The sequence below is a fragment of the Esox lucius genome, chromosome 13, assembly GCF_011004845.1.
Source record: "Esox lucius isolate fEsoLuc1 chromosome 13, fEsoLuc1.pri, whole genome shotgun sequence".
NCBI classification, from domain to species: Eukaryota; Metazoa; Chordata; class Actinopteri; order Esociformes; family Esocidae; genus Esox; species Esox lucius.
The window spans coordinates 24,372,180-24,387,024 of record NC_047581.1 but is presented as its reverse complement, the minus strand read 5'-3'; the positions used below and the strand labels follow the sequence as shown (position 1 = coordinate 24,387,024).

The window sequence follows — 14,845 nt, the reverse complement described above, 5'->3', positions numbered from 1 at the left end:
TTATTGCGCCAATGCCACAATAAAGTTGACCATCCAGTGGTTACAGCAGAAAAAGGTGAAAGTTCTGGAGTAGCCATCAGTCTCCTTACCTTAATATCAACGAGCCACTCTGGGGAGATCTCAAACGTGTGGTTCAAACAAGATGACCAAAGACTTTGCATGACCTGGAGGCATTTTGCCAAGATGAATGGGCAGCTATACCACCTGCGAGAATTCGGGGCCTCATAGACAACTATTACAAAAGACTGCACGCTGTCATTGATGCTAAAGGGGGCAATACACAGGATTAAGAACTCTGACTTCTGACTTTTGAACAGGGGTCTGTAAAATCTTTTCTTTGTTGGCATGTTTTGTTTTATGGTTGTGCCATTCTGTTATGACCTCCAAAATGTGAATCCCATAAGGAATAAAAGACATGTATTTTGCTTGCTCACTCATGTCTTCTTTACAAATGGTACATGTATTACCAATTCTCCAAGGGTATGCAAACTTTTGAGCATAACTGTAGCTTTCAAGATGTAGAGTCATCTCTGTTCTCTGTGTTGATCCACAGCGCAATTAAGAAGTCATTACATTTTACATTTAAGTAATTTACCAGATAGATACTCATATCCAGAATGACAAACAGTAGTGAGTATATAAATGATTGGAACCGGCCCACAGTAGGAATCAGAGTCAGGGCTCAGCGTTGCCAGCTCTTGTTTAGACCACAGCTGCAGGTGCTCTGCCCTGGTGGGACCCAGCCCAACATATATCCTGCCTTGATATCTGAACATTCTGTACTGTTGCCTGATGAATTATTGATGACAATGATTTACTCCAAAATATCTGAACATGTTTTAGCTTCACTATTATAATATATAAATTGTAATTGTAATTAACGATGTTGAAAGCATCTACACTGGTTTTATCGCACTAATCTTTTTTTTTTTGTTATTCAGAATTACTTATAGTTAACATACTTGCTCAAGGACAGAATTATAAATATTTCACCTTTTGATTACTGGTCAGATGCTCTAACCAGTAAGTTATCTGCCACCCCCTAATTATCCCAGGCCTGACACACATCCATTGGACTAGTATGCTCCTCACCATGAAGCCCCTTTTTGTTAATCTCATTGTCAGGCCCTAATCCTCCATTCACCCCAGCCCCCCCACCCCCAACATGGCCTGTGTTGCTTCCTACCTTAGACATTTTCAACTCCAGCTCAAGATGCACAGAGTCCGCCACATTACCATCTATATGCACTTTGTTTCTTGCCCTAAACAAGACAAGGTTGGGGTTGCTTACGGGCTCCCTCAAACGGCCTTCACCTGCTCCACCATTACACTCATCTCCTGGCCTACATTCCCGGGCTCCCCTTATTGGTACCTCACCCTTACTCCTCAGACAACAGGAGTTGGTCCGGCAGACTGCCTGAAATCCCTTCTTGAAGTTTTCGTTGAAGTATCCGTAGATAATGGGGTTGACTGAGGAGTTGGAGAAGGCGAGCCAGTGTGCGAAGGGAAAGATGTATCCAGTGATCAGCTCCATCCGGTCCTCTTTTAGCCCTTCGTAATCCGTCAACAGCATCACGGTCCAGAGAGGAAGCCAGGAGAGCATGAACAACAGGGCCACCACAATAAGCATCTTGATCACCTTGATCTTCTTCTGGGAAACCATTGGCCTGACTCCCTCATGCCTGGCAGGAGAAGATGGCGTTGCACCCTGACGCCTACTGGTTGACACCACAGAGGAGTAAAGCTTCACTCCAATGCGCCCGTACATGATTGTGATGAGAGCCAGGGGCACCAAGTAGATGTGAGCAAACAGAACCGTGGTGTAGACCTTCCGCATCTTAGGGTTGGTAAACCTCTCGTAGCAAGAGTACAGTGGGTAGGTGATGTTGTAGTCCTGATTGTAAACCATGAAGTTATCAGCCACCTGTACGGACAGAGCAGCTGCTGAGGGGCACATGATTACCACGGCCAGGACCCAGATCATTGCTATGGTTACCTTGGCAACAGTTAGAGTGAGTTTGGGCTGGAAAGGGTACACAATGCAACGGAACCTGAGGACATTGGAAACAGAGTGGGAAAGGACTGGTTGACATAAATCATAAAAATGTGGTCAAATATAAAAATCTGGTCAAATGTGTTTTTACATAGTTCATTTTATTTGGTTGAGTATAATTTTTCTCCTCGTGTAGGTAAACTATGTACACCCTAACTTGATATTTGCCTATCATCTATGCTTCTTAAGACAAGACCTAAGGGTTTTTATCCTCCCTCGTGTCAGAGGAGGAAATGTCTCCCAAATACTGACTTTGACTAATAGAAATTGGTTGTTAGGAACACATTATCCATGTTGGGTCTCCAGGTGAAGCCAGTTCTCTAATGGAATTTAGATTCTGTGAACAATTGATGTAAATGGCTGCAGGCTTTCTGAAACCATACCTCTCAGGGCTTTTTGTATGAAACCATTTTGTAAATTGTGATTATGTTCAATATGAACACAAATCGGTGCAATTATGATCGCTGTCAACACATCCCCAGTACTACTGACAGAATGTTAGATGGTTGGATGGAATACTCTGGTCGGGTGACTGGTCAAAGGGTATAAATTAGATCAATTCCATTGTTTCAGGCCTGGCTCTTCCTTGTTTCCTTGGTCGGTTGTTGAGAATTTTACTCTCTTCCTCTGTCTACCACTTTTAAGCCATGCCTATGTTCCCTGTCTACCGCTTTTAAGCCATGCAAAGGTTCCCTGTCTACCACTTTTAAGCCATGCCTATGTTCCCTGTCTACCGCTTTTAAGCCATGCCTATGTTCCCTGTCTACTGCTTTTAAGTCATGCATAGGTTCCCTGTCTACCACTTTTAAGCCATGCCTATGTTCCCTGTCTACCGCTTTTAAGCCATGCCTATGTTCCCTGTCTACTGCTTTTAAGCCATGCATATGTTCCCTGTCTACCTCTTTGTTTCATTTTTGATTTCACTAAGGATTATCTTGTAATATCACATCTACAACTTGAATTACAAGACCATTCTCAGAGTCCTTCTTGTTATGACTCAGGCTGGTTGCTCGCTGTACACATTATTCAATAGCAAGAATAGATAACAAGGAATAGGCGGTTGAATAGGTTTTGCATAGTCCTATGTGTCGTTCAATAAAAGAAAACATACATCTGAGAAATTACCAATTTCCTAACTTAACTGCATCACCCATTGTCACTGTAGGCTTCATCATACCAACCTGTCAACTGCAATGGCCACCAGGGTGAAGACAGAGGCAGCCACAGACATCCCCTGAACCAGACCACTCATTTTACATACGGTGTTGGTGAAGGGCCAGCCTGTTTGACAAAATAAATGAGAAGCTATAGAAAGAGGATTCTAACAAAAAAACAGGATGTGCATGTTATTATTGCAGGAATTCTTAAAATGCAACTAAACGAGATAACATACATTGGTGAGCCAAGCAGAAATAACATACTCGATTAGTTAATCTCTCCTTATCACTGTGTTCAAGTAGTACAGAATGATTGTTAAATACAGTAGACATATTAGCCATAGGCAGCTAGAGAGTATGATAAAAGCTGTTCAGACACTTAATCAGGCAACATAATCTTGAACTTTTGGTTTCAAGGTTGGTTTCAGCCGATGTTACAGTTAATCACCTCCATGGGTACATTTAGAGATGATGGTTTATAGATCAGCTGGCATTAATCCTATGGCAAATATTAATTGCAGTGGCCAGAGAGATCAATTTATTTGATGAATTATGGTTGAATAAAAATTCAAGTAGGATATATAATAATGAATAATAATTACTTTGGATCTTTGCATTAGGAGAAAGGTCTGATATTTATGCCTCTGTACTTCTTAAATTATTATTTATTATTTAAATAATTATTCTAACATGAAATAAAATATGATCACCATTCAAATCTGTTGAGTGCAAAATAATCTGAAACAGACTATTTTCTACTAGAAAGAAAGAAAAATGTTCTTACATACACATTTTAATTTCAAATATCATGAAAATCTGGGTACTATGCACACAAAATCCTAGATGTTGATTGGGTGGTTAACAGAAAGTTCTGGTACATTAGAAATGCATGCAATGAATATGCAAACTTGCTTATAAATTCAATAATAATAATAATTTGTATTTGATGGACAGAAACTCTGAGTTGTGTCACGTAATTAGCCATATACCAAACATGGTCCTAAAACATACTCAATGAGGCCTCTCCTCCTGGCTATACTAGTGATAATAACCCTGTGCATCCCAAAAAGGAGGGGGTGTTGCTAATAGTTATGACAGTAAATATACATTTACTCTCAAACACATCACCGGGTTACATTCTTTTGAAATTTTCTCATGAAAGTTGATAAATCGTTTTACATAACTACTATTTACAGGCCCCCCGGGCCATACACAATGTTCCTCAGTGAGTTTCCAGAATTCTTGTCTAACCTTGTAGTCATGGCAGATAGTATTCTAATTTTTGGCTATTTCAATATTCATATGGAAAAGTCCAATGACCCTCTTCAAAAAGCTTTTGAAGCCATAATTGACTCAGTGGGTTTTATCCAACATGTCTCAGGTCCAACACATTGCCACAATCATAACTTAGATTTAGTCCTGTCACGAGAAATAGATATTGGTACAATACTAGAGCACTCAAGCAAGCCTACAGAAAATTAGAGCGAAAGTGGCGCTGCACCAAGTTGGAAGTATTCAGACTAGCCTGGATAGACAGTACACTACAATACCGAAAAGCACTCACATCTGCTCGATCATCTTATTTCTCCAACCTGATTGAGGTGAACAAAAACAATCAAACATTTCTCATCGATACTGTTGCAAAGTTAACAAAAAAGCAACGCTCATCAAGTGAAGTGGGTCTTCACTTTAGCTGTAATGAATTCATGAACTACTTTGATGAAAAGATCACCACCATTAGAAAACAAACAACTGATTCCTCCTTAAATAGTTATAGTCCCCAAAATCTCAGTTGTCCTGAGAATGTCCTGAACCTCCCTGTCCAGGTGTCCCTGACCCGTATTGCTCGACAAATTCACTACATTTGTAATGAGTTCTAAACCCTCAAATTGTCAGCTAGACCCGATTCCAACAATTACTTAAGGAGCTCTTTCCTGTGCTAAGTCAACCAATGTTGAACACAATCAATTGCTCCCTTTCCTCTGAATGTGTACCAAACTCACTACAACTAGCGGAAATTAAGCCTCTTCTAAAAAAATCTAATCTGGATCCTGACATATTAAACAATTATAGGCCAATATCGAACCTCCTGTTCCTCTCAAAAATCTTAGAATTTTTTTCCCCAACAACTGAATGCCTTCCTGAAGACAAATAACATTTATGAAATGCTCCAGTCTGGTTTCAGACCCCATCATAGTACTGAGACTGCACTTGTGAAGGTAACAAATGACCTTCTAATGGCCTCAGACAAAGGTTTCGTATCCATCCTGTTGCTTCTTGATCACTGCTTTTGACACTATTGATCACTCCCTTCTCGTAGAGCCTGGAAACCCATATTGGTTTAAAAGTTATTTATCTGAAAGATATCAGTTTGTATGTGTGGATGGCATATCCTCTGACAAATCAAAGGTATGTTTTGGTCTTCCTCAAGGCTCGGTTCTGGGCCCATTATTGTTCTCACTATATATGCTGCCTCTGGGTGATGTAATCCAGAATCACAATGTCAAATTTCACTGTTATGCTGATGACACGCGGTTATATATTTCAATGAAGCATGGAGAAGCTCCAAAATTAGCTACTTTGGAAGTGTGCATTTCAGATATTAGGAAGTGGATGACAGAGAACTTCTTGCTTTTAAATTCAAGAAAAACAGAATTGCTCGTTTTAGTACCCAAGAAACAAAAGGCTTTGTTGGCAGATCTCACTGTGAACCTCGACGGCTGCATGGTCGTATCCCAACTGAAAGAAACCTCTGCGTTACCCTTGACCCTGACCTTTCCTTTGATGAACCTATAAAATATGTCTCAAGAGTTGCTTATTTTCAAATGCATTTTCTCCTGCTGTTTTAAACTTAGGAAGACATGAGGTCCTGGCCCACACATGAGGAGTACCTGGCTTGAAAGACCCGTTGCTGTCCCTGTCCAAAGTCCTCCTGTGTTGCAGCTGCCACTGTGCTGACACCTCCCCCTCCCCGATGTTGTCCCTGTCCTTGTCCATTTGGTCATGTTTCCGACCTGGACTAAGTTTAAATAGACTCTGGATTCAGCCCACATGTATTTATTTATTAATTATTACAATTTGTACTCTTAATATGTTCACCTGGCACAGCCAGAAGAGGACTGGTCACCCCTCTGAGCCTGGGTCCTCTCTAGGTTTCTTCCTAAATGTCAGCCTTCTAAGGGAGTTTTTCCTAGCCACTGAAATTCAACACTACTGTTGTTTGCTCCTTGCGGTTTAAGGCTGGGTGTTTTGTAAAAGCACTCTGTGACAACTGCTGATGTAAAAAGGGCTTTATAAATACATTTGATTGATTGATTGATTGACATGTAAGGGCAATATTGATAGATTATATATCTGTAGATAGCCTTGGTTTTTGTTCTGAATTGTTTCCAATTTTGTATCAGTTATTACACACATAATTTTTTTAATCTAAAACATTACAGCTGGTCATAACCAGAAGTCTCCCGCAGGCTGTTCATAATTGGGCCTTCAACATTCTGATTCAGCTAACTTCCTGGTTAAGCGAGGTGTGTGAGAAGAAGATCCACAGCCTGTCTGGAGAAATCATATATTTGTATAATTGTACTACTATGTGTTTATTCCAAAAATGGTAAATGCACGAATTATCCGCAGGAAAAAGCAATCACAGGATTTTAAAGTATGCTTAGAATTTCTATTTTTTTTTAATTCCTTTTGAATCAGCACAATATTAAAAAAGACTTGCTGTATAATAATTTTTATTTCAAATAGTAGTATATACACCAATCAGCCAAAACATAATGACCACCTGCTTAATATTGTGTGAGTCCCACTTTTGCAGCAAAAACAGCCCTGACCCGTCGAGGCATGGACTCCACTAGACCTCTGAAGGTGTGCTGTTGTATCTGGCACCAAGATGTTTGCAGCAGATCTTTTAAGTCCTATAAGTTATGAGATGGGGCCTCCATTAATCGAACTTGTATGTCCAGCACATCCCACAGATGCTCGATTGGATTGAGATCTGGGGAATTTGGAGGCCAAGTCAACACCTTGAACTCGTTGTTTTGTTCCTCAAACCATTCCAGAACCATTTTTGCTTTGTAGCAGGGCGCATTATCCTGCTGAAAGAGGCCAATGCCATCAAGAAATATCACTGCCATGAAAGGGTGCACATAGCCTGCAACAATGCTTAGGTAGGTGATACGTGTCAAACATCCACATAAATAGCAGGTTTCCCAGCAGAACATTGCCCAAAGCACCACACTGCCTCCGTTGGCTTGCCTCCGTCCCATACTACATCCTGGTGCCATGTGTTTTCAGGTAAGCAGCAGTTCTGATGCTCACATGCCCATTGTAGGCACTTTCAGCAGTGGACAAGGGGTCAACATGGGCACCCTGCCTGGGCTGTGGCTACGCAGCCCCATACGCAACAAACTGCGATGCACTGTTCTGACACCTTTCTATCAGTACCAGCATTAAAGAAAGTAGAGCTACAGCAGCTCATCTGTGGATCAGACCACACGGGCCAGCCTTCGCTCCCTACGTGCATCAATGAGCCTTGGCCGCCCACGACCCTGTCGTTGGTTCACTGCTTTTCCTTCCTTGGACCACTTTTGATAGGTACTGACCACTGCAGACCGGGAACACCCCACAAGGGCTGCAGTTTTGAAGATGCTCTGACCCAGTCCATAAGGCAAAAACATTTATCAAACAATTTTTTCTTATCTCAGGGCTCATTTCTGCAGTACATTTCATTGGCTGTTTATAGCAAGTTTGCAGTGTACGTTGAGCATTTTATCGATAATTGGTTACATGTTTATCATTGAAATTGTATATTGTTTTATCATGATAAATATCGATATTGCTTTATCGCCCAGCCCTACTCCAGTCGTTTAGCCATTACAATTTGACCCTTGTCAAAGTCATTTAAATCCTCACACTTGCCCATTTTTCCTGCTTCTAACACATCAAAGTTGAGGACAGAATATTCATTTGGTGTCTAATATATCCCATCCACTGGCAGGTGTCATGATAACGAGATTATCAGTGTTATTCACTTCACCTGACAGTGGTTGTAATGCTATGGCTGATCGGTGTAACTTCTAGTGCATACTTTTCCCTGTAGATATTTTCAACATTTACTCTTTTTAAATTAGCACTGCAAACATATGGAACACATCTAACAATGTATTCTTCTCTGCTAGGTCTTTTGTCTAAATATATTGGAGAAAGTGCCATGAAGACTGGGATAATGCTTTCTCCAGACAGGCTGTGGATCTTCTTCTCACACACCTCGCTTAACCAGGAAGTTAGCTGAATCAGAATGTTGAAGGCCCAATTATGAACAGCCTGCGGGAGACTTCTGGTTATGACCAGCTGTGATGCCATCCGTAGTTAAACTTCACTGTTTTGCTTTATAACACTGCATAATTCTGGAGACCAATGGGAATATTTTAACTAAACCAAAATTTGAATGCAACAGGCAAAGTGTTGGTTGTCCTGACCAGGGTGTTTTAATGACTGCAATTTTGAGTGGCAACAGATTTCAGTGGGCAAATGCTCATCTTCAATGGCACGCTGAAGACGATGTTGGATGAGTAGGTTGCTGATGGCAACGTTGTGAACTGTGTCCAATGGTGGTGCTGAGTTATAGTATAGGCAACATACAACAAGTACAATGTCATATCACCCATATGTGTATGTTTGAGATGCTCAGGACCAATGTGAAAGAGCAACCTAGCACACCACTTGAAAAGGAGTGGGACAATATTCCACAGGTCCCAATCAACAGCCTGGTCAACTCTATGTGAAACAGAAGTTGCACTGCATGAGGGAAATGGTGGTCACACCAGACACTGTTTGGTTTTCTGATAAATACCTGGGCCGTGCCTTTTCCTCAATGTATCTGACCAACAGATGCATCTGTATTCCCAGTCATGTAAATTCCATTGACTGAGGCCTGTTATGGGCGGGCACGTAGGATAAACGTGCCCGCCCATGGAAATGAAATGCCTATCCAACCTATTTCTCCCTGTCAGGTGTAGTGAGTCAATGCTGATGAGGTGGGGGTGGTTAACCAATCAACCAATCGAAGATGGCCCCTTTACACATATAAGAGTGCTTCTTTTGTGTTTGGAGGAAGGAGCGAACTGCGACGTTGTTGGTGTCTTATGTCTGTTTTTCCCAGTTTTGAACCCCTCTATGGAGAAGGGTTTGGTAACACACCCTGGGTAGACCCAGTGGTATGGGGGCCATTGGGGGGCAGTGCCCGTCCTACAGAACTACAGTACTTCCAACATATATTTTTTGAATATACATAAACTTATTTTGATTGATCTATCAAATGTTTTGTTTTCGTTTTAAACGAAAGTGATGTAAGTACTAAGCTACAAAGAATGTGTAACAACTGCAGTTAGTAAAAGCTTTCGAATTGGATTGAAAGCAGTGTAGTTTGCTATTATATAGCTTTAGTAAGCCATGCATGCTAAAATGATTAGCTTTCCAAAGATACTAATCAATATCGGTAAGTAGGATAAATGTGCCCACACATTGAAATCAAAAGCCTATCCAACATGTTTGTTCTTGTACCGGGCTTGACCGTGGAGTTTACATACCCCCCTACATAACCTGTTATACACATAAGGTTAGAAGTGGGTGGCTGTGCCTTTGTTGTTTGTAGCAGGTAGGTTTATTGTGTAGGGTTTAGATAATGACAGGCAGATTAGTGGTGTAGGGAAGATCAAGCACTTTATTATAATTTATCTGCATTGACATATGGCTCGCGTGGCCCTTTTCCTACCTTTTAACAGTTAGTCTCCCTCCTTTGTTTGTTTACTTTACTGTTACTTATTTCTTTGTGTTGTGCATGAATAAAAACCCCAGTGTTGGGAATTTTTTCCTTCTACTTCAGCTGTTTGGTACTTTGTATTCAGTTAGTGCAAACACCACCATACGTTCCCTGCCCCAGTTGGTGGCAGCATGCGGTCAGTTGCTGTCCCTTTCCACTCACGGGCTATAAGAGAGACGTGACAAGGCCAAATGCCTTTATTTCAGTTGAATGATTTCCTCTTATGAACTGTAATTGTAAAATCTTTAAAATAGTTACATGCAGCGTTTACATTTTTGTTCAGTGTATAATGATGTGGCATTAATTATGCATGAACATTTTAATAATACAACTTAATGTTTATGTAATAAATGTTGTAGCAATGTCTTGTGGGAAGTCATGTATATCCAGAGCCAGGTTTGGATTAGCATTCTCATTGGGTCTTAAACTAGAATATTAGGATGTGAAGATTGACGGTGGACCAAGGTCACAAACCCAGTATATAATTGTTAAAATATTAAATTCTTATGTAAATTGAACAGATATAGCAGAATTCCCTAATTATTATTATCTTCCAAAAGCAAGATCTTTCCTGCTTTTGGAAGATAGGAAGAAAATGGCCTGTGGTAACACGTTTGAGAAAAACATTTAGCAGGAATGGTCTTCATGCAGTACATCTTCAGTTCACCCGTACAGCTGACTGAATGTAAGATTTTACTTCTGCATTTCCGATATTACATTAGCCCAGTTCAGACAGAGTTCTGTTTGCCAGGTTAGTCATAAAAAGTTATATTTACCAGGTTAGTCACACAGAGTTCTCTTTACCAGGTTAGTCACACAGAGTTCTATTTACCTAGTTAGTCACACAGAGTTCTATTTACCAGGTTAGTCACACAGAGTTCTATTTACCTGGTTAGTCACACAGAGTTCTATTTACCTGGTTAGTCACACAGAGTTCTATTTACCAGGTTAGTCACACAGTGTTGAAATAACTACCTGTAATGAGGTTGTCCACCAACGTTGTGGGGATGCAGAAAATGCCCACAAGCAGGTCACTGACGGCCAGATTAAGGATGAAGACGTTGGTTACGGTTCTCATGCGGCGGTTCCCCAGCACTATCAGACACACAAGCACATTACCCACCATGCACAGCAGGAAGATGAACAGGTAGGCTAGTATGAAGCTAGCAGCCACAGGGAGGGAGTGCTGGTAATAAGGGAAGTAGGTGAGGTTTGTGATGTGGGTGAGGTTGGTGACATTATCATAAGAGTTCAGGGCTGTCAAGGGACTGGAGGAGCCTTCCATCTCAGTCAGACCATCCTCTTCTCCACTGCTCCAAACCTCCATCACTCCGGTCTACAACATGGGCCATGCAGCCACTCAAACATTGGCTCTGCACCTGAAGACACAAAGTAACAGAAAAAAAACATTTATTTGTTCAATTCAAATCAACAATTACTATTGGTGTAGCTTGACGGCAAATGGATGAATATCCTAACAATGCAGAGTTTAAAACAAGGGGGGAAATTCCAATAGATCAGTGACTTTATGTACCGGCAATGTCATGTGTGGGGGATGACATTCGACCATTCAGTGGCCTCTTCCAGTGAGTCAGCAAGGATGCAGCCTTCGTTAGCAAAGTGGAATCCCTTAAGGCACCAGGTTATTTTGGAGTTCAAAATATATTATACTTTGCAAACATTTATTCATCAAATATTGACAGAAATACATTTTTATAATGAAAATAAGTACACCCCCAGCAACAATAGCTGGTTTTGATCCCTTTGGCTAAAATAACTTAATGAAACTGTTTCTAGTAATTATCTATCAGTTTCTTAAATTGACTGTAATGACTTTTGTTTCAGCAGTGCTTCAACTGTCATCCTAAAAGGGCTTTCTTGCTTGCATGGTCTGCTTCAAGTCCTCTATAGCCGTCTGATAGGATTGAGATCTCTGCATTGACTCGGCCATTCCAAAACCCTCCATTGGCTTGTGTTTTTTTTAGATCATTGTCATGTCGTAATATCCAGGTTTGGTTAAGCTTCAGCTTTTTAACAAATACCCTCACATTCTCCTCAAGAGGTGTTTTCTGGCCAACGTCAGTAGTGTGTTTATATTCTGATTTGAGAGCTAGAGTTGGTGCTGTCTTTTTCTGACAGTTGACTCATGCCCTTCACTTGTTTTCTAACCGCTCCCAGACTCATGCTCATCAAAACCCTTTCTTCTGAGGGCCTCAGATAGGTCTTGGCATGATGTGTTACCACCCATAGGGTTAAAACCAAACCAGACCATTTTATGGGAAGTTGAATCCGCCAAAGTTACTCTCTAAGGATTTTGTAATCATTTGTTTTGGTGGACCTGATTGAAATTTGATGTGATGGTAAAGATGTGGGTCTACTAACCTTTTCAGCATATTTCTGTTTATTTAAATTGCATAGATGGTTTTAAAGTAAATTTTTTTGAATGATTTATTAAGCTGGGTTACCTTCATCAATTAATGTGGTTGGAATTCAGCTCAGCTGTCCATGTGTTCAAATATGTACAAAAAAAGACAGGGATGTACATACTTTTTCACGTCTAATTGTTATTCTCTATTTACCCCCGGCCTGCTTACAGAAATTCTCAAAGGATCTCTTGTCCTGGACAATTTTTCCTCTTTTACTCTCTTAAATGTCAATACCTGTTCTATTCTGACCTTGGCAACCTCTCACACACACACACTTAATTCCCGGCAATATGAGTATTCTTACAGTCAAGACAATCTTCATCACCAAAAGTTTTCTCATATATTCTAGTACACTTTGTACACCTAGGAATCTCCCTCCTACACGCTGCAATAACATGACCATAGGCTTGGTTTTGGAAAGCCAGCTCTTATGGGATAACGGACAATTCCTAGCTTGGGTAATAACTCTATATCAAAACAGTATCAGCAGTACAGTCAATGTACTCAATGTTTTACCACACTCTACATATTTTCTATGTTTGACTAAATGTCTCTCACCAAAGGCTACGGCAATCTTGATTTTCAGTTGGTCCTCACTGCCACACCAGTTATCAATTCTTTCAATGGCACTCGGCTCCAGAGAGCAACGCAAGTCAGGTTTTTTCCTGCAATCTGTGGCTCAGAATGTCAGACAGCTGGCCCAGAACAGACACAAGTATATTTCAGAAATACAACATTTCCCATCTTGTTTTCCACCCATCCTGATACTGCACACGGCTCAACCAAGAGGAAAGGCAGATTCTCGAAATATCACTTTCTGACTGGTGCAGAATAATTTTTGTATTTGCTGCTGCAACTAATTTACCTTTAATCATTTTAGGTTTAACTACCTTTGAACTACTCTTCTTCATGTGCTTTTCTTCCTCAATATATTGATCTCTTTGTTCTCACTTCCTCTAACACCTTCATTGCTATCCATTTCACTGATTACTATAATTTTCATTTCTCAGATCGTCATCTTCCTCCCGATGTGATGTCATGTGTCACGGGTGTGAAGAATGTCTTTTCTGGCCTGGAAATTAATCTTAAGAATTCTGAATTCGATTGGGGTCTTTGTACAGACTAGAAGAACAAAGTAATGAATGAAGTTTCCACAGTCATATCTTAACTGGAGGGTTAACGGATGGAGATAACCTGGAGTCTGTCTCATGGCTGGTGCCATTGGTTCTGCCACATTTCATACCAATGCAAGTTACATTCACTCCCTAGATATGGACCCACATAGGGATTGGAGTGGTTGGCTTTGACTAATGAGCAGGGGTCGTTTTCTCTTTCTCCAAGGCAGGTTGAAATTGATGCAGTTCCACTATGGTTATGCCTGTATTTATCATAAAATGTTAACAGTGGAACAAGCTCACAGCTACAATAAATGTGTTGCCAAGCATAGATTTAAACACTCCATCATGAGCTACGCTGCAACACAGGAGGGATTTCCTAGGTGTGTATTTGGTTTCTTAGTTTTCCACCTGATTACTTTTGTTTATTTTGTACGATCCAGGACTGGACAATTCCTACTCAGGCTGTGTCTTTAGTGAAAGTAAAAACATTATTGTCACATCATCGTTGGATTTGCCTTCCTACTCTATCCAGCGTTGGGCATCTCCCTCCTACTAACACCTGTTCCAGCCACCAGGGCTGAGCGAGGTCCCATAAGGACATGAACTAAGCATGACACAAATGTTCCATTTGGGAATCAGGGTGGGGCGTTTAGGCTAGCACTTGTGCTGTTTCGGTTATTCTCAGTGGATGTTAGAGGACGGACTTTGCTGTCTGCTCCAGTGCTCCGAGTCTATGTGTATTCAATTTATTTGTTTTGTTTGTTCTACTAGGTTTTCATGTTCAGGCCAAGGACTGGTGTTTCGTTTCTCTGTTTTCTGCCAGTTGGATTTCTGTTGGGAAAAGTCATAAAAAACATACTCAGAGAAGACCTCATTTGTGTCCTGGTGTTTGCTTCCACCGGTCTTACAATTATTGTATATGGTCTCTTGATTTACCTGTCCCGCTTTTGTTTTGGTGACAGTTCACTTATCCCATCACTATATTTACTGCTATAAAAATTAAGGGAACACTTAAATTACACATTGGGTCTTAATGAACAAAATATCTTACAGATCAAAATCTTTAATTGACTTCATGTTATACCGTGATGACCCGCTGTGTGTTTACTGCTAGACCACTTGCCTAATAATGTGTGGGTCCCACTTTTGCCGCCAAAACAGCCCTGACCCATTGAAGCATGGACTCCACTAGACCTCTGAAGGTGTGCTGTGGTATCTGTCACCAAGACGTTAGCAACAGATCCTCTAAGTCCTGTAAGTTGCGA

At 40.8% G+C, this 14,845-nt stretch overlaps 1 protein-coding gene across 1 annotated transcript; it reads right to left on the bottom strand.

The window, feature by feature from the left end:
* Positions 1–1,042: 1,042 nt before the first annotated feature.
* npffr1l2 (neuropeptide FF receptor 1 like 2) lies at positions 1,043–11,363 on the bottom strand. Its single transcript, XM_020052321.2, has 4 exons — positions 11,012–11,363; positions 3,235–3,334; positions 1,348–2,051; positions 1,043–1,317 (listed from the first exon to the last, which is right to left on the bottom strand). Exons 1-4 carry the CDS (start codon positions 11,361–11,363, stop codon positions 1,043–1,045), a joined length of 1,431 nt encoding a protein of 476 aa, XP_019907880.2.
* Positions 11,364–14,845: the final 3,482 nt, after the last annotated feature.